Raw genomic sequence first — 20,928 nt, forward strand, 5'->3', positions numbered from 1 at the left:
TCATAAAAATCAATTAGGCCCTTTTATAAATTGTTGTAATTCGCTATCAAAATTCTTCATAATCAAATGTTGCGTTATGTACGTGCTCGGGTAGATATTTGTTAATGGAAAACATGAAATTTCAATTTGTTACATTTTGCAGTTAGGCCCTTTTCAAATGTTTGGATAGAACTGGGTAGAACTATATTGTGATTGTAATTGTAAATTTGGGGCGATCCATAAATGACGTAGCATTTTTTGAGTGATTTTTAACACCCCCCTCCCCCATCGTAGCATTTCGTCACAAACCTCTAAATACCCCCCTGGTAATTACGTAGCTTGACGGTAATTCTCCCCCCCCCCCCTTGACCCCGTAAAATTTAAAAAAATAAAAAAAACGATGTTAGTTATTCCCCTTTAAAATAGCTACGTAGCATGACATGACCACCTACCCCCCCCCCCCCCCCCCCATCGTCACACATCATCACAAAATACAATACTCCCCCCTCCCCCAAATAATGCTACGTCATTTATGGATGATCCCTTTATTAGCTTACGATACCCTGTTGGTTACATTTGTATACCTTATGTCAGGTCAAGGAAGAAAAAAAATTAAAAATATAAAATTATAAATTCAGAATCAAAACAAGTATGACCCAAAAAAGCTCCTACGCCTTTCACCAGTAGCTGGTCGAAAACATTTTACGGTGCGATCTTTTCAATTTCGTCCGAGTTCTCCGCGTCTAGCAACTGAATCTTTTTCCGGAAGTGTTTTTTGATTGATCTGCAAATCATCATGCTTCGATCACTGCCCACTAGGTTGATGGTGATTCCGTTCTGTTAAAGAAGTGGGAAGAAATACAATCTATAGGATCACAAGAATGAGTCACAGTTACCGAATCTACCGGTGCGTCTAATTCGATGTAGATACGTTTCGCAATCGGCTCGTCCCTGCTGATCCATCGGCAGGTCGAAGTTGACGACAATGGTCACCTGTTCGACGTCGATACCTAAGACGAAAGAATCTCTCCGTAACCTGGTGCTGTAGCCAGAATCAAGTGGTGGAACTTACCCCTGGACAAAACGTTCGTTATAATCTGTACCTTCTCTAGTCCGGTTCGGAATCGATCCAGAGGGTCCAACCGTTGCTCCACCGTTAGATCACCGGACAGTACCGCTACCGAGTGACCATCCTGGGACATCCTGCCGGTCAACCAACCGGCCGTTTTGCGTACCTGTTTCGATCGATTAACAGTTCTGAAAATAAGTTTACTTGGAGTTTACAACTGTCGTATACATCATATGACAGAAAATGATCGCTTGTCCGACGATAATCACACAATTTCTCGTCCTGGTTGCGGAACTTGACGTAGTACTGTTTGATGTTATCGAGTGATTCTTGCTCCCGCACCTGCCGAATGACGATCGGATTGGGTACGATGTACTCGGCAAACTCCATCACTTCTAGCTCGTACGTGGCCAAGAAGAACACCGATCATAACACCCGCCTCGTCCAGTACAAAAAGGGAAAACTAGGTCGTACGTCCTGAACTTTATACCCCAGTCCATAAGCTTGCCGGGTGTTCCGATGATGATACGATTATTCAGCTTCGCCCCTTTGACGGTCTCCTTACCGCGAACGGTGTAAGGAAGTTTGATTTTCGGACAAAACTTTGCCATTTTGGCAGCTACTTCCCTCTTCTGAATTGCCAGCTCATACGTGGGGGAAAGGCAAATCACCTGCAGGTTTTTTAACTGATGGACTCAAGTGAGCATTGCCAGCACGAAGGCAGCGGTTTTTCCTATTCCCAACTGACTCTGGGCGATTATATTCCGTGGCGGACCGGCCAACAGAGTAGGTAGAGCCATCTCCTGAATCTTGGAAGGGGCGTTGAAACCCATCGCATAAACTCCCTGTAGTAATTCCGGCTTCATGTGCAAAGCTTCGAAAGTTTTAACCAACCAATCGGCGAAGAAGAATCCTTCCGCTGCACCTCCAGATCCAGCTTTGGTTCTACTAGACCTTAGCGAACATCTTTCATTAGCAAACTTGCATCCGCCAGGCTAAAAGATTAGCCATGGATAATTTTAAAGCTGATACTAAACATTTCGGCAAAAAATTTAGAATAGGACGTAAGCAACAATGAGATTCTCTTTGGGGTCTTTCTCTTCTGTTTATTAGTCGGTCGTTTCAATATGTAGTACTCAACTCTTTGCCTAATATTTTAGTAAAAACCATCGGCTATGTACTGGAAAATTAGTGCAGTGTTATAGTGACGTCATAATAAGAGAAAGTAAACAAAGAGAGGCTCTCAATGTTACTTATGTCCTAATCAAAATTTTCTGCAGATTTCGACTTACTTGAATGCCTCTGCATCTTCCGCGGAGGAAGCTGTTTCTCCATTTTCTCTTGCAGCTTGTTTTTCTTCAGGAGCTGCTAGAGTCAGAATTTCCGTAGCTACCGAACTCCATACATCAGGTGCAGCTTTGGTTCTATTGCCGGTGGACTAGGTTTTTCCGCATTCTCTTTCTCTGGACTGCCAGCCGCCGGCTCTGAATCCTTATCCTTGGTGATATGTAGGGGAGACTGAGGAGACTTGATCCCCGGGGAGACTTGATCCCATCATTGTAACTCAAAGGCGGATCAGAATACATTAATCGAATATACTAGAAAGTTGCGCAGCTTTATCTAAACATAAGTTTCTTTAACACAAAAAAAATAAATTGGACATGTGTTACCGAATTTTTACCGATTCAAAGAAAAAAATCTCAGAAGAACTGAAGAAGATTTCTTTTCTAAATTTTCAAATTTTTATACAATTGATCAAGTCACCCACTACATACTATACTTTTGCATACAGAATTACAGGAGAATGTCAATTATATGAATACGTTATTATTGAGCTGATTTTTTTTTGTTCAACTATATTTGTACACTCAAAAAAAGTAAACGTTATGCCTATTGATTTTACACATAGATTTTTGCAATTAACGGAGGCATATAGACACTATTTGCTGGCACATAAACCTAATGTGTGTATTTACAAGAAATATTAATCTTACATTCACATTTCATAACTATTGGGCACATAAAACCCCATTCTATAACAATATGCACATATAACTTATGTGTGTTCATACATAGTTTATACAGTTGACACATAGAAGATATGTGTGCGCGAGATAACAATAGCATTTCTTCTTCATATGAATTTTAAGCGGTTTGAGGCAAATAGAATTAACGTTTGGATTTTTTTCAGTGTACTAAAGTTTGCTGAAATAGATGCTATAGGTTCACTTGATCCCTTCAAATTCGTGGAGATTTGATCCCCTTCGCATTGTTTCATACACACCACTGAAAATAATTTAACTCATACCAGAACAATTGAAGTCATTGTTGCCATAAAATAACAAAAAAACTGTCAAAAATGAACGCTTCATCGTACAAAAACTTAACTGTAATTGTTTACTACAGTATACGTAACAACCATACATCCCAGATTTGACGTTCCTCAACCATAATAACGACAGCTTCCAATGTAGCAACAAAAATAGCAATATCTTATCACAACAATTTAATAAATACCACAATACATATTGAATGGGGTTAGGTACCTATTTTTGCCCTATTAGGGAAGGTACCACATTATTTCATTATTAATTTTATTATTTCAGCTTCTTTGCTTTGTTATTAGGCGCCATTTTTTATTTCGGTTATAGAGGTTTTAGCCTTAAGGTCATTCGGCTCTTATTAAGAGCCAATATAATAACAAAATTGTCTTGAGAATGGTGAAAATCTTCTGTTTGAGTGCAGCTAAAACTCTAATCGAGTACCCCGATTATCGCAACACCATTTGAGCCAATGCGTTGAGCAAAGATGGCAGACGCTGTTCTAACCAAAGGCTTCAGAGGGGTAGGAAGATAATAGAAAAAGGGTAAAAATAGGTTTATTACCCTACATGCTCTTTTAAACACGTTTTCAAAAAATAATCAAGTTTCCCCAAATTAGGGATCGAGTCTCCACTAATCAAAGAATTTTCCATTTTTTTGTTGTTTTACAAAAATGCTCATAGCTCATGTCCAGTATAATATTTCCATGTAATTTTTTTATGATAATCAGTCAACCCTAGAAACAATATAAAACTACAAAAAATACATAGTTTTTTTATCATTCCACTGAGTAGGATTGAAAAATAAAAAAGGGGATCAAGTCTCCTCAGTCTCCCCTACTCAGTTCGCTAACCTATTTGTATTGAAAAGAAAAATTCAAATCCCATCCCAATGATCGCTTCAAAAATAGGTTATAACAAATAAACACTTACCGAGTGCAGAAATTTCTTGATCCGTCGTCTTTCTGACCCAGTTATCGGCAGCGCTTGCCATCGTTTCGATCGGATATTAAAATTCAATAGCAAGGTACAAAGTATGGGAAATCGTCCTGAATCAGCACGGGTACTGTCCCTCGGGTGGTTTATTCCTTGCAATTCGCTGAAATTTTGACCAGAGCGATCTTGCGGAAAAAAACGATGCCTTCTTTTGCCTGCTCACTTCCCTGCCATGAAACCGATGATGAGCGCTTATTCCAAACGGTTAGCCGATTGAACATGACATGCCATTATGTTTGTTCTGTGAATTGATAAGGACATCTAGATATGCAAAGGAATGTTTGGAGGAGGGATGCTACTGGTAAATACATACCGAAAGAGAAAGTCCTTTCCAAGAATCTTGATGTTGTGTTTTCTGTTGGACCATTATCACTGCGTTCTCTTGCTAGGTGTTTACCATGATATTATGTTGTTGGTGTTCGATCTGAAAAAAATCATAATAAAAAATATTCGCAAATGAGTGAACTCGAGCTTTTTAAAGAAGAATAGGGTATTACATTACAATGAACTAAACACGGTACTGATCCTTTCGAAATAAAAAAGGTAATAAAAATGTCTCACCTTGCCGCACCAACTGAATAAAAAAGTCCTCCTGCACACCGCATGGTACAGTATAGTATGCTGCTGCTACTGTGTTTGAATGTGCTGTTGCTATCTTTTTTGCAGTTGGTCAATGGTCTTCTACATTTGGCTTTGATCTATTGCACTAATTGCGGTTGCTGACCAGGTTGTACCGTCGGTTGAACGTCCCAAGTAACCATAATGCATTATATACCCACCTCTAATTAACCTTATATACATCTTTAGCGATTCGCTTTTAATGCCATATTACTTGGAGAACTTTTATAATGTGGATGTAAAGCGGAAATGGGCAATTATATGACTGATTAAAGTTTTTCTACCTAAAACTCATTAATTGCATCTAAAATGCTAATATAAAGTAAACTCTACTTTATCGATTTGAGCATAAAATAATTGCATCTACAATGCTAATATGAGGTAAGCTCTGCTTTATCGATTTGGACATAAAATAATGCAATGCTCTGCAAATGCTCTCGAGAGATTTTTTTTAAATTTTGTGAAAATAAAAGTTATGTCACCACCCAAATTACTTTTGTTCAAATATCCAAATGTCATTCAAATGTCTATTTGTGAAGCAAAGTTTTTTTCCTATATTTTGTTGTTGTATATGTTGTATCTATCAGGATTCGATCCTTGGTTATTCGTAGTAATCATTTGAAGTCCTGCAGCCTAAGCTCACTGATCTGTAATGAAAGTTGCAAACGTTCCGAATATTGTGCGTTATAAGCGACACATCACATTGCTTCATATCTTTTAATTATAGCACTATAATACTTCTCAGTGTATTACTAAAATGCAATATTGCGCAGATATTTGTTTTGGCACCACTTCATACAAAATCTGAAATTCGACATCACTGGTCTGTCACTTTAGGCGGGATGAAAATCAAAAACATATTCTGTGAAAAATATAAGTAGTATTGCGGTGAATTCTATTACAAGTGTGAAATTTTGATATTTAAATTCGTTGCGTTTATTATAAAGCCGTACTTTTCAGGTAAATTAACATATACAATAATAATAAATGGTCGCACGATACTTTGATTTTACTTATATTAGAGGATGTCCTATAACAACTATTCAGTAGTTCAATGCTCGTTTGATGAGGAGGAATCGTATCTTTGCGTACTGCCTTCTTCATGGGTCGTGGAAAAAGGTTGGAACAAAGGTGTTCGTGATAAATTAACGGCATTAGACGGAGGAGATATTTGTTACTGGCCGGCGAAAGCTGCTGGCTACCGATTGCTGGAAAAAGCCAAGAAAACTACCAACATAAGCATCGACAAAAAATTGCTTATCCCTTACCGATGCAAAATTAAACGTATTGGTTTTGAAACGTACAATGATGTAAGTATTTTGTTTAAAAAAAATATTTGCTCCTGATATCAAATCCTTTATAGGCATGCAAAGAACAGAAGCTAATGGAAATGCACTCAGATACAGATAATACCGTACCGAAAAAGCGTATGAATACTGATACAAGAGCTGCAGATATGTTTGTGGAAATTCTTGGCAAAAAACAAAATGCCACACCAAGGGCAGATTTAGTTCCGAGCTTATCCACAGCTGCTGGTGATCAAACACCAACGAATAAAAGATATCTGGCGGAAGGACTTACTGACGATTCATTCAACAGTGATTTGGACGGTTCTGTGCAGAACAAGCACATCCCTCTTAAACAACTATCTTTGCAACAAGGCATCCTTCCATCTCGCAAAGAGCCCGTTTCAGATTCGCAAGAGGAAACCATCACATTGAGATCACTGTTCGAACGAGTACAGAACTTGGCGACTCAATTGGACCGATGCTTGCTCATGCTTTCACAAGTGAACGCAAAACTTGATACAATAGGCTCGCGTAATCATTTGGTAGAGCCTAATAACGAAGATCAAATTGAAGTGAAACAAAATGTACTGCAGCCTGTCACGAATCTTGCCGAGTTGGAAGCCGTTGATGAAATGTGTAGCGATGATAGGTTCGTTGAGAGTGTAATCAAATCGATGGGCAAAGTGCACGGTAAACATCGTTTCACTGGCGCTGGCCAAACTGTATGTTTGCAATTGATTGACTATTTCATAGATCGCCGATTTTTACGGGACGTATCATGGACTGGTGTGAGCAAAACAAAAGATAAACATGGAAAACCAAAAACAAAGATCGCTTTTTCTAAGTACAATAAGTTTATTGACGTTTTCTTCCAAACCGTTCTTAATGCTGACGAGTTGTTCAGTTTGGAAGCTTGTCATAAATTCCTTAAGCAATGCATTCGAAATTCAAAGCAGCGGCTTGAGGACATAAAGCAAATCCGCACTTCTGTATCAAGAAAGAGATGCCGGAAAAACGTGAGAATGGAAGAACAATTGGAAAAAAGAGATGATACCTCGGAAGACAGACCAAGCGATGATGAACTCGACAACAATGCATCTCATCAGACAGAAGACCTTACAGATTCTCAGGGAATGATAATTGAATTCCTGGAAGAGACTGTTCTCAAATCAGAACCTGTAGTGGAGTAATTATTATCTTTTTAAAGCGTATTCGAACAATGTTCGAGACTTTTTCATTGTTATTCATGTTTTGTTGTACAGGATTTTTAAAATAAATATTCATGTTCAATATATCTTAAATAAACTTTTATAAAGATTGATCGTTTGGTAATGTGTGATGCAGTGGTATAAGTACTACTTCATTGTATATTGTAACTACTACTAATTTGCATAAAACTTGACCAATGGGGTATACTTTATTATTGATACAGGTAATATCTGTTGCATGAAAAACTAGAATATTTATTGATGGAAAAGGATCTGTAAACAGATTACCAAATTTTATCAGCTCTGATCCGTGGATATTCAAATTTGCAAAATCCACGGAAACTATTTTTTTATCGGTTGTTAGGAACCATTTGTCTGCAAATGAACTTTTTAGAGTGAAATTGTTTGATAGTTGAATACAATGAAATTTAGAACTGTCTCTTTTTGATGGGTTTGTAAGGACTGGATACCGAACTGCGACAATATTTGCATCTACATTAGCGTTACTTTTCTCTACTAAACGGTTTATTATCTGTTGCAAAGGCAATCGTCCTGTTCTAACCAATTTCTTTATCTCGTACAGATGATTTTCGAACGGGTATGAAGAGATTGTTGGTAAAGGGCCAAATCTCTGTATCTCATCCACTACATGAGATAAATTATGTATATTGCTTGTTGCTGAATTAAACTGTTTGTAGTAGTTGTCGATGAACTGTTTAAATAAAATTTGTGCTACAGGTAGAAAACGATGATAATAGTTACTAGAGCAAATAGTAACCGCACAAAAAAGATTCGAAAAATTAACATACATGTCGTCTTCAACAAAGTGTTTTAGAATAGCAACGCCAATATAATTCAAAAAGGATGCACTCTCTGAGGCCTTCCAGTGGTTGAGAGTATCTATACTGCGAACAGATCGATGTATCTCTATAGGAAGTCGATTTTTTAAAAGTAATTCTGAAATTGTGCTGACATCATTCTTCGACCACCTACGGGATTCCAAGCCATTGTGACCATCTCTGAAAGCAAGGAGTAGTTTCTTCATTACTCCAAGATGAAGCAGATGAAGCGAGTCAGATACAACAACGTCTTCTATAATATCGATCGGAAGCTTCAATAAGGGTGTTACCACTGGCTGTTTTTTCAATTTTCCGTTTTCTCTTAATTTGTACACTTGCTGATGTTCTACATATATGCCTCGTCGGAACTCATAATCTGTTCTTCTAACTGCCGTCGTGTCAGGAAATATGTTCGTGCGTAATAAAGTAGAATGTTGGCCAACTGTGCAACATTTCAAGCAACCGTGCTGAGAATTGAAATTTACCACTCCTAAAAACGTTATATGATTTTACAACATAAATAAGAAACTGTTACATCACATACCCTTGATAAAAGCTCTAGCTGGTGAGTCACAAATGAAAGCACGAATTTTTACTTTCAGTTCAAACCCGTTTATAATCAAACCGTTTTGTAGCACGGGCAAAATATCGATCACAAACGTCTCCAAATATTCCTCAACCTGCTTTGGTTTTGAATGGCCATGGAAGATTCCGATCATCATAGAATTAATTTGAGGCATCCCGTCAATATTGAACAATATAGCCCACACTTGATTGGTCCCATTATTGAATAAGGGGAGACCGTCAATGATGATGTTAATTGATATCATTTGTGATTCACTCATCTTAGCAAAACACTGTCGAAGACAAATTTCTGAAAGAGAAAATAAATGTTTTAATGGCTTTGATTATACACATGCATTTAATAAAATTAACAATCTTACCGATTCCTTGATGCCAATATTCTCCACCGTCTATGGTTATAATGGTTGGCCTATTCCGAGGAGTATATAATAAACGTCTCGGATCTATGGGCAATGATGAGTCTAGTTGATTAAGTCTTTGCAACAGGGGCTTCATGGCTTGCTGGCGAATATTGTACTGTATGCTCCAATTTCGGAGAAATGTTGTTAGATTACTTTTAGAATCTTCGATCGATCCGCATACGAGATGTTCGTTTTTGGGATCCATGGAAATCTCACCTACATTATTCAAGTCATTCATGTCGGAAGCAATAGATACGTTCAAGGATTCGTTAGATTTTTCCACTTTTTGTTCGTGATTCGACTCGGATATAGTTTGCAGCAAAGATGGATCATGTTTTAGATATTCATCTTGTTTCTGGGATCGGACCACCGGATCATAGGGATCGATAGAGTTGGAAAATAGCACTCGATCAATGCACTGGTTTTTTACATATATATGACGATACTTTTGGACTTTTCTTCTAAAATTTCCGCTATTGAGATACATCTTCCACTTTTTTCTGCTCTCCATTTTGCTCTGTACTATCGATAAATGTTCAATTCGTAAACAAAGTTAAATTTAGACAACTAGCTTTAAACTTAAACGCTATATTTATTTTATATTCAAGACTATGGCTTCGGCTTAATGCAGTGAAGTACTCCAAACATTAAAGCCTGTTTGCATGTAAACAAAACATTACATGCCAATATAAAGTACGCCAAAATGTTATTGTAAGATCATGCTTCATAATATTGAAAATGTTAATTGAATGCGCATTAACATTAAGCATGTTGAATTGATGCAGTTCCACATTATTGATGCCATAATAAAGCTATAAATGTGCAATGATATAATGCATTTGGTTACTTGGGGTTATTGCTACCAACCTTTAGGATGATGGTCATGGTCTGGAGGAAATCTTAATTTTCTGAAGTTATGGTTGAAGGTGGTTCTGCTGCTGAGCTTGCTGTGAAATGTTGGCGATAAGCACTCGAATAGTTATTGCTTGCTGCTGCTGGAATGGACTCACGAGCACTGTGGAGGCAGTGATATTTTCATGCAAGGAACTGGTATGAACCAAGGCAGGAATATGACGTTTGTGCTTGACTGAGATTTCTCTAAATCAGGAAGGCAACCGCTGGTAAAAATAGTGGCAGACAAGTTTTAATGCAGAATGTACCGATGAAATGTTTTCCGATGTGTCCATCATTCGTAAACTCCTGTTGTTCGTTTGAGCAGTAATTGCTATGTGGTCCTTTTTTGAGGGGTTGTTGGCTGTTGCTGGATTTGGAGTTGTTGGTACTGCTGCGGTTGCATCGATTTAATGTTGGTTGGCTGATTGCCATATCCAGGATGTTGAGACAAGATTAGTTGAGCTGATTTGCTTTGTTCGGGTGTGCTGCAAATATTATTAATAATTTAAATTTAATTGTTTAAAACTAGAAACAATCACACTTCCAGTAATATTTTTAAACTTACCATTCAAATTCGAAATATTGAATTTCTAAACTACGAAATATTGACAGGTTGCGATGAAAAAAATAAAAAAAAAATACCTATCTTGTGTTTTATTATATTTTTTCATTGCAACCTGTCAAAATTTCGCGAGCCTCCGTGCGAAATAATACCGCTGACCATTATTTCGCAAGGAAAAAGTTTGCCTTGGTGACAGCGCATAGAAAGCAGCGCTGTCTCGCGGAAGTATTATGAAACTTATCGTTTGTCGAACCGTGTCTCAGCTAACTTCATTTTTCGTTATAGTTTTCGCGAGAGCTGCGTACCGCTTACGAAATGGAAACGAAAATTATTTTTCGCGAACATTTCGCGACGTTTTTTATGCATAGGTTTTGTATAGGAAATTTCATTTCGCAAGAGGTGCATACTTAGGGGGATGCCAGAGTGAACGCGATTCGCGACGTGACGCGATGCGAAGCGATTTTTGACAGATCGCGCGACGACGCGCGACCGAGCTCCGTTCATTTGTTTCCTGCAAAATAATACAGTACATGCCAGAGTGGAAGCGACGCGATGCGATGCACTAAGCGATTCTTTGCGCGACGCGCGACCAACCAGTACGTGCACAGGTTTTTGCGCGAAAAGATGCTGACAAATTCAAAATTTGATTTTACTTTGGTGGCAGAGGATGTTTATGTCGATGTCGAAGCACACATTGGAGCTGTCTTCCAAAGGTGTGTACTGTGGGACCAACAACCCCGCCATTAACGGCACCGGATTCTTGTGAATCAATGTTGGAAATATGTTTTGGATTAATGGTAAGTAAAATTGATGGACAATTTTTAAATTGTTATTAATGGGTACCGTGAGTGACCGACATTTTCTCAAATGTTATACTTGCTCTAAACTCTATATATTTTTAAATTTCAGACGATGTTGCAAAGAATAGGTGTAAAAAGTTGCGTGACACTTTTGGTCGCGAACTATGCAAGCTGCCGGTGTTCAGATCCGAGGATGCTGGTGACCAAAGCGTTTGCTCTAGCTGACCGCATTTCAAAAGTCTACTTTTTACGGCAACAAATGTAGTCCAGGCAAGCAATTGGCAATCTCAAGTCTCAATTTTCCAACAGCGAGGTATTTGAGGACGTCAAGGCATTGGAAGGATTTTTTGAAATTCTACCAAGTCAACTAGAAACAATGGACATAGCTGATACCTTCATTGGGCGATCATCAAGTGCTCCTGTCTCGCTTCCCACCAAACGATATAAAAAGAATAACGAAAAGAACGCTCAAGCAGAATATCTTTTAGAGCTTGAGCAAAGGAAGCTAGAACTGCTTGATATAAAACTTTCTTTGATAGCCCGCTACCCCATGTAAAGAAATCCCCTAGAGAAGCTTCGGCTTTGAATTGTGCTGCAACAGACAGGATTATGTGTGGGCTTTTGAACGTTTTATAAGAAATCTTCACTCTTCATAATAGCATCTATACATCCTTCCCTATCAATGATAACATTGTGACAAATACAGAAAGCTTTGGTAGTATCTCAGGCCGTTCCTTTCAATTGGTTTCCATAGCAGTCTCCATTTAGCATTTATTGCCCCGACAGCACACTCGATCGATTTCCTTGCACTTGAAAGACTAGAATTAAAATATTCTTCTGAAATAGTGATATCTCGTTGAGCATATAGTCGCAAAACATGTTTTAACAGCGGGTGAGCTTCATCATGGATATGTTTGTTTCCGGGAGATTATTTTCTGATGGAATGCCTAGTTGTCCCGATTCAATCAAGTACTACCAAAAAAACTTTTTGTAGTTGTAGAACATTGTCCTAGAGTGTGGCGGATATTTCACTCGAATGTGCTTTCCATCAATGCTGCCACAACAATGGGGGAAGCTCCACAAAGTCCAGTAATCTTACGCACGTTGTGTAAATAAATGTTGGGTTAGCTGTGGCATATGAATTGGCTGAAGCTTTATCCATAATGCAAGACAGGTCTCCTTAATGATTTTAGCGACCGTAGATCTTCCAATACGAAACGTGTAGGATGGTGCATTGAACGACAAACCCATTGCCAGAAGCCTAGAAATATTGCACTGTATTGGTTCTTAAATAAAACTATTTAATAATTCAATCTAAAAACAGTTTATAAATTTTACTAATATGCCACGATATATCGTAGGGATTGTAGAATTAATGTGTGGTATTCTACAAATTCAACATTATTTTTTAAGGGGTGATTGCTTTGCAATTCGTGAAGACATACTACGACGGGGAAGGGAGAGGTCTAGCATTACCTTAGCGTGATTATAAGTTTCTCTCGTGGTTCTATGGGAGTTTTAATAACGTTGGTCCACTCTTTAGTGAGAACAACTCCAATATGGCTTAAAATGTAATCAAACGTTTCGACGCTTACACGGGTATAGTTGCGAAATTTTTTTAAATAATTTTGCAAATCTTGGTGCAGGGTGAGATACGTCTTCTCTTTTCCTATTGATCGGATGAATTCCAAAATCTTTATGGTTTCTGAAAAAGAAATCGCGTACGCATTCGGACATGAAATATTTTTCGCCTAAGCTCATTTTTACAGAAACTTTTTAGCTCGCAATCCGTTCGATACTTCAACGCAATTTTTGTTTACGTATAACGCATATGACCATCGCTTCCAGTCGCGTTCACTCTGGCTATCATGTTGTGTTGGAAATCGCACGCAGTTCGCATCGCATCGCGTCGCGTTGCGCATCGCGCCCACTCTGGCTTCACCCTTAGCTAAATGGTGTAAAATACGGGGAAACAAGGCAAGATAGGTATTCAGAATATGGGGTTAAATGAGCAGCTTACACTATTTTTGATTTTTTCAATAGTTAGTGGTACCAAATCATCGCGGCAATAGGTAGTAACGAATTGGGGATAAAAAAGGAAGCATCCCATCATATAAAATTTTTTGACGAGAAAGGTCTATTTTTATGTGAATTTCAGTTCCCAAGCATGTGAAAAACATGTAACTTTGACATGGTGGGTTAGATAACTATTATGTGTTGCCCCAGATACTGATTTATTGGCCCATCCTATTAAATGTACGTGGAAAGTGCGGTGGATGAGATTCATATATGTTTTCACGTGAAAGTAACGTGATTTATTTTTTGAGTGTGTATGTAGAGATAGGGATGCCAGTTACCTGGCAACAACCGATTCTGAGTCGGAATTGCATTTGATTTGGAATCCATAATGACTCCATTCAGAAATCCGAACCGATTCCGGAATGAGTTTAACTGGGATGTATTTAAAACGCAGTTCTAAATGTGTTTTAAAATCAGCAACAAATAGAACGTCGTCGCATAACAGTTTTAAATTTTAAAACAAAACTGTTCGAAATTATAAAACCAAACGCTCTGCTGGGGAAGTAGATACAGAACACTAGATTAGGATTGTCACTGGCATCAGTGGTAGGAACATCATTGTTTTGATTCCGGGATATACCTGTCAAATAGGCCAAATAAAAAAGCAAAAAAATAATCCTCTATCGTCGTTTCATAGCGACGAATCATTTTTGTTCCTTGTAGCCACCAACACAATGGCCATTATTGGCTGATTTATTCTCACTAATTAGAATGCACAAATTATCTAAACCTGTGTTCAATTTTGATGAATTTTCATTTCCTTGTGCGGTATATACAAACTCTTTCATTCCATAACAATAACAGTCGAAAATTCGTTATATTGATTTCACACATATTTTTTTGCAAATTGTAGTAGAACATAAAAATTATCTGTCACGCATAGATACCATGTGAAAACTAATGAAATTATAATAGTATGCCACATAGAAATTTGTTCCATAACATATATCACATCATTTTTCTGTTTGCCTATTGTTTATTCTGCTGTAAGTTTTATGCATTGGACATTTTCGGTTTTGAATGCATAAAAATCACAGTAGAATAAACGAGACTGAAATATAAAAGGTAAACTCTGCATTTAACTAATTTGAAGTTCAACTAAACGGTTTGTGGTTACAAGCAGGCCACATATGTACCAAAAGTGCGAACCAAAGACTTTTACTAGAGAGACTTTCGATACCTTGACAGATATATACTGAAAGCAAAACAAACATGTTCCGAGACGAAAACAACCTCACCAGCGACAATCCTAATCTAGTGTTCTGTATCTACTGCTGGGGATGTGAATGTTTCAGTTCCAGTTCTATTTTGAAACTCCTCCCAGTTAAACTCATTTCGGAACCGGTTCGGATTTCTTAATGGAGTCATTATGGATTCCAAATCAAATGCAACAACCGATTCCGACTCAGAATCGGTTGTTGCATTTGATTTGGAATCCATACTGACTCCATTCAGGATTCCGAATCAAATTCCGAATGGTTTGACCGGGCTATAGAGTTCTATCCAAACGATTTCACTCACACTACTTGGGAGTTTGTTTTCCTCCAGCTGTCATATACAAAACTGTCAGCCAATTTAAACATTTGAATTAGCTCTCGTAAAGTATTTATAATGGTGTTGAAATGCTCTATGTCGCTGTTAAACTTCTTCGGGGGACGTAGAATTCCGGTTGGTCATATTCCATCATAAAAATAATTCGACCAAAAAGTTATTTTCGATTTGTTTTCCTCCATCTATGACAGGTGGAGGAAAACAAACCGTTCAAAACACTAATTCAGACTTGGGTGAAACTATCCACCAAAAAATCCATCTGGCAAAATATTTTAGAGGTGCTAGTAGCGACATCTAGTGGCAAATAGCTAAACTAAACAGCGCCACATGTATTTCAGATATGTAAGCGTGTGAATTAAACCACCAAAGTTTACCCACCTTTTTTAATTCGAAGATGAATTAATTTTGATAAATCTAATCAAGCAATGGCGTTTTTTTTATTAAATCCAACAAGAAACTAGTTTAAATATCACAAAATTACAACTTTATTGTCAGTGGGTGTCAGAGAGAGCCTACAAAATATATAAAACTATAGATATGTAAACAGAACAGTAGAAATGAAAATACATTTATTGAGATGTCTAGAATAGATCTCTGCAAATCCAAAGAACATAACGCTGTCGGGCCGTAAGAGCATAGCATACGCCCCTAGGGATCTGAAAAATATGGTGCAGTTGGGTTGCATAAGGTAAAATGCTGTTCCCTTCGCATGTAGCAATCGTTCATAAGAAGTGACCAGGGAATTTTTCGGCGCAGTAGAAATGAAATCACAAGTATTTAGAGATTTAGCATAGGTTCCTAGGGATCTGAAAAGTATAGTGTAGTCGGGCCCAAAGAGCTCTTTGATACCCTTGAGTGGCATAAGGTAAAATGCTTTTCCCTTTGCATGTAGAAATCGTTCATAAAACGTGACTATTGAATTTGTCGGCGCAGTAGAAATGAAACCACAAGTGTTTAGATATTTAGGGATCTGAAAAGTATAGTGTAGTCGGGCCCAAAGAGCTCTTTGATACCCTTGGGTGGCATAAGGTAAAATGCTTTTCCCTTTGCATGTAGAAATCGTTCATAAAAAGTGACCAGGGAATTTGTCGGCCCAGTAGAAATGAACTACCAAGTGTTTAGATATTTAGTATAGGTCCCTAGGGATCTAAAAAGTATAGTGTAGTCGGGCCCAAAGAGCTCTTTGATACCCTTGGGTGGCATAAGGTAAAATGCTTTTCCCTTTGCATGTAGAAATCGTTCATAAAAAGTGACCATAGAATTTGTCGGCGCGGTAGAAATGAAATCATAAGTATTTAGATATTTAGTATAGGTCCCTAGGGATCCAAAAAGTATAGTGTAGTCGGGCTCAAAAAGCTCTTTGATACCCTTGGGTGGCATAGGGTAAAATGCTTTTCCCTTTGCATGTAGAAATCGTTCATAAAAAGTGACTATAGAATTTGTCGGCGTAGTAGAAATGAAATCACAAGTATTTAGATATTTAGTATAGGTCACTAGGGATCTGAAAAGTATGGTGTAGTCGGGCCCAAAGAGCTCTTTGATACCCTTGGGTGGCATAAGGTAAAATGCTTTTCCCTTTGCATGTAGAAATCGTTCATAAAAAGTGACCATAGAATTTGTCGGCGCAGTAGAAATGAAATCATAAGTATTTAGATATTTAGTATAGGTCCCTAGGGATCTAAAAAGTATAGTGTAGTCGGGCCCAAAGAGCTCTTTGATACCCTTGGGTGGCATAAGGAAAAATGCTTTTCCCTTTGTATGTAGAATTCGTTCATAAGAAGTGACTAAGGAATTTGTCGGCGCAGTAGAAATGAAACCAAAAGTATTTAGGTATTTAGTATAGGTCCCTAGGAATCTGAAAAGTATGGTGTAGTCGGGCCCAAAGAGCTCTTTGATACCCTTGGGTGGCATAAGGTAAAATGCTTTTCCCTTTACGTGTAGAAATCGTTCATAAAAAGTGACCATAGAATTTGTCGGCGCAGTAGAAATGAAATCACAAGTGTTTAGATATTTAGCATAGGTCCTTAGGAATCTGAAAAATATGGTGCAGTCGGGTTCAAAGAGATCTTTGATACCCTTGGGTGGCATAAGGTAAAATGCTTTTCCCTTTGCATGTAGAAATCGTTCATAAGAAGTGACCAGGGAATTTGTCGGCGCAGTAGAAATGGAACCAAATGTGTTTAGATATTTAGTATAGGTCCCTAGGGATCTGAAAAAAATAGTGTAGTCGGGCCCAAAGAGCTCTTTGATACCCTTGGGTGGCATAAGGTAAAATGCTTTTCCCTTTGCTCGTAGAAATCGTTCATAAGAAGTGACTAAGGAATTTGTTGGCGTAGTTTAAATGGAATCACAAGTAATAAGATATTTAGCATAGGCCCCTAGAAATCCGATTAACAGTAATCTGGCCGCGACTGGCTCGAAAAAACTACAAGGGGCAGCCCTATGGGGTTACACAAACTGTAGATGTAGTATAGTCACTCATATAAAATATTTATTTTCTTAGTACATTTAATAAATAATAATAATAATTGTTGTTGTTTTTTATTAACGACACTTTACACCTAAGGGTGCATTCGTGTCGGAAGAAAATTGGTTTCTATAATCGTATCAACATCTCATAACTATTTACAATCCAGTATTTTTATATTCGTTTGTACAAATTAGTTTCCTTTAGGAAGCTTAGCAGTTTGTCTTCGGTGTCCCGTCGTTGCCTAGAGCCACTCGCAGGCTGGTCGAATCGATGTTGTGCATCCTTCTAGCATCGTCGTGTTTTCGGCACTGAAGAATTACATGATGAACATCTACGGTTACCTCGCAGCAGTCGCAAACTGGTGGGGTTTTTCTCTTCAGAAGGAAGTTGCGCGTCTATCGGGTATGTCCTATTTGCAACCATGTGAACACTCGCTGATCAGCCGAACTCTCGCGGTCGGTCCACTTCACCGTATCAAATTTTATTTCGCGAAGCTTCACTTCAGTGGAAGCAGACCATCGACGGTACCACTGATTTCGGATAACTGATTTTACCTGATTGTTGGCGTCTGCTCCCGGAACGGCTATTTGCAAAGGGACATTACCCCTGGCTGCCTCTTCATTCCCGCGAATTCCAGCGTGTCTTGGAATCCAGCAGAGATTGATTGGACGATGTCGTATCATGGTTTCAATCTCCTGGATCCGCAGATGCTGGGACGTGCCAGCTTCAATTGCCGATAATCAACTGGCTGAGTCTGTCATGATTAGCAGATCGTTGGAAGTGTAGTATGAAGTTACCGCTGTTTTAATTGCAAACGCCTCGGCCGAGAACACGCTGCACTGTGGCGGAAGACCAATCGACTGCTGGAGATGTTCTCCAAACATTCCCGCGCCTACTGCGTCGTCGTCTTTCGATCCGTCGGTATACACAACCGTTGAGTTGCTGAAGCGAGCATTCAGTAGTTCCTGAACGACAGGACGGACCACTTCAGAGGGATCTCCGGCATTCATACATCCTTTGATATCCCACACGACGTGGGGCTTAGGTTCGGCGCTTTCGGGTTGCTAGTCGCGTTCGAGTACAAATATTTGGTAGGGGCATTCTGATTACCTCTGACAGTTCTTCGGAAGCTCGACGTACTAGTGGGAGATCCGCATTATCTGCTTTTTTCAACATACGGATGGACAATCGGTTAAGCTTTGGGGAACGAGGAGATCAAATGGTAAGGTGTCTGATTCGGCCATGATGGCTAAGATCGGACTTGCAACGAATGCACCAGATGCAAATTTTATCATCCTGTTGTAGGTGGGCGCGAGAGTTTTGGTGACGGCATCTCCGCCCCGACTAACGAGTCCCATCCCTTACAATAGTCGCGAAGTGACAATGGTGGAGCCGATTTGTAGCAAGGAGGTTCGTTGACCACGTGGTAGCTTTGCTCCGATCATTTTCAGGATACGCAGCCTGGATTCACCTGCCTTCTTCGTTAGCTTGCAATGCGCTTTGAAGTCGAGAGTGACACCGAGGGTTTTCAGTTGATTTTGTGACGGTATAGCTACTGTATCTATCCCGGTGGATTGCGTGGGCTCACGGCGAGCATTCGGACTACAGTAAAAGATGTTGGATTTTGTTGCTGATATCGTGAATCCAACACTTTTCGCCCATCTATGAACGACTTTTACTGCTGACTGTAACTTTCGATAGAGTGGTTGTTCTTTTTGCCCCACACTACAAGAAGGATAGGCCCCTAGGGATCCGATTAACAGTAACCTGGCCGCAACTGGTTCGAAAAAACTACAAGGGGCAGCCAAACAGACGTAGGACTATACTATTTATATAAAATATTTATTTTCTTAGTACAATTAATTGTTGTTGTTGTTGTTGTTTATTAATGACACTTTACACCAGAAGGGTGCATTCGTGTCGGAAAGTTAGTTTCAATTTCGCTTTCACAAACATTAATTTACAATACAGATTTTTCAAATTTTTTTATACAGATTTGTTTCCTTGAGGAAGTTTAGCAATTTCTCTTCGTTGTCCCTGTTGTTGCATAAAGTCACTCGTAGACTCGTCGATTCAATATCGTTCTTCTTCCTGGCTTCGTCGTACCTCCTACAGTGGAGGATCACATGACGGACGTCAGTAGTTACCCCGCAGCTGTCGCAAACCGGTGGGGCTTCTTTTTTCAGCAGGAATTCGTGCGTCAATCGGGTATGCCCTATTCGCAAGCGCGTTAGCACTCGTTGGTCGGCCGAATTCTCGCGGTCAGTCCACTTTGTTGTGTTGAATTTTACTTCGCGCAGTTTCACCTCGGTGGACGCTGACCACCGCTGGTATCATCGATTTCGGATAGTTGTTTTGATTTGACTAACGGCATCTGCTCCGAGAACGGATATTTCCAATGGGGGAACGCCCCTGGCTTCTCCTGCAAGTCGGTCTGGCTCTTCGTTACCGCGGATGCCAGTGTGACCTGGGATCCAGCACAGATTGATTGGACCGTTCCGAAGCATGTTTTCAATCTGTTGGATCCACGGGTGCTGGGATGTGCCGGCTTCGATTGCTGATAAACAGCTAGCCGAATCTGACATGATCAGCAAATCGCTAGACGTGTGGTATGCTGTTAGCGCTGTTTTTATTGCAAATGCCTCGGCTGAGAAGACGCTGCATTGCTGTGGAAGACCTAGCGACTGTTGATAGTGTTCTCCGAAAACTCCCGCGCCGACAGCGATATCGTCTTTCGACCCATCTGTGTAAACGACTGTTGAGCGGCTGAAACGTTCTGTCAGTAGCTCCTGAACGACTGGACGGACAGTATCCGAAGGATCACCGGCTTTTACGCGTTTCTTGATGTCCCACACGATCTGGGGTTTGGCTTCGTACCACTTCCGAGTAGTTAACCGCGTGCGGGAGCAGATATTTGGAAGAGGCGTTCCGACCATCTCCATCAAACGACTGGAAGCTCGATGTACCAAGGGAAGAGCAGCATTATCCCTACTATTCTCTAACATACGGATAGCCAATCGTGCGATGGTTTGGAGGACAAGCAGATCGAACGGCAAAGTACCTGCTTCAGCCATAATGGCTAGAATTGGACTCGTGACGGGATGAAAACCTTACCATCCTGTTGTATGTAGGTGCGAGCGTTTGGACGACGGCATCTCCTCCTCTGCTTACGAGCCCCATGCCGTATAGTAACCGAGAGGTGACAATTGCTGACCCGATTTGAAGTAAAGAAGCGCGTTGACCACGGGGTAGCTTGGCGCCGATCATC

The 20,928-nt window shown here is 39.4% G+C and overlaps 1 protein-coding gene, 1 long non-coding RNA gene and 1 pseudogene across 2 annotated transcripts; 1 reads left to right on the forward strand and 2 right to left on the reverse strand.

Annotated features, from left to right (window-relative positions):
* Positions 1-639: 639 nt before the first annotated feature.
* LOC131687714 (DEAD-box helicase Dbp80-like) lies at positions 640-4,969 on the reverse strand (annotated as a pseudogene).
* A 1,011-nt stretch (positions 4,970-5,980) lies between these two features.
* LOC131687715 (uncharacterized) lies at positions 5,981-7,461 on the forward strand. The gene is made up of 3 exons (XM_058971810.1): positions 5,981-6,292; positions 6,346-6,961; positions 7,025-7,461. Exons 1-3 carry the CDS (start codon positions 6,008-6,010, stop codon positions 7,459-7,461), a joined length of 1,338 nt encoding a protein of 445 aa, XP_058827793.1. The 5' UTR covers positions 5,981-6,007.
* A 2,625-nt stretch (positions 7,462-10,086) lies between these two features.
* On the reverse strand, positions 10,087-10,811 carry LOC131688815 (uncharacterized). Its single transcript, XR_009305309.1, has 3 exons — positions 10,764-10,811; positions 10,172-10,683; positions 10,087-10,116 (listed from the first exon to the last, which is right to left on the reverse strand). It is a non-coding gene; the product is annotated as an uncharacterized LOC131688815 (long non-coding RNA).
* Positions 10,812-20,928: the final 10,117 nt, after the last annotated feature.

This window comes from Topomyia yanbarensis, chromosome 3 (genome assembly GCF_030247195.1).
Source record: "Topomyia yanbarensis strain Yona2022 chromosome 3, ASM3024719v1, whole genome shotgun sequence".
NCBI lineage: Eukaryota > Metazoa > Arthropoda > Insecta > Diptera > Culicidae > Topomyia > Topomyia yanbarensis.

Coding starts and splice junctions, on each gene's coding strand:
- LOC131687715 (XM_058971810.1), top strand. CDS start 6,008: ATGTCCTATAACAACTATTCAGTAGTTCAATGCTCGTTTGATGAGGAG. Junction 6,293..6,345: donor GTTTTGAAACGTACAATGAT/GTAAGTATTTTG, acceptor AATCCTTTATAG/GCATGCAAAGAACAGAAGCT. Junction 6,962..7,024: donor ATCGATGGGCAAAGTGCACG/GTAAACATCGTT, acceptor ACTATTTCATAG/ATCGCCGATTTTTACGGGAC.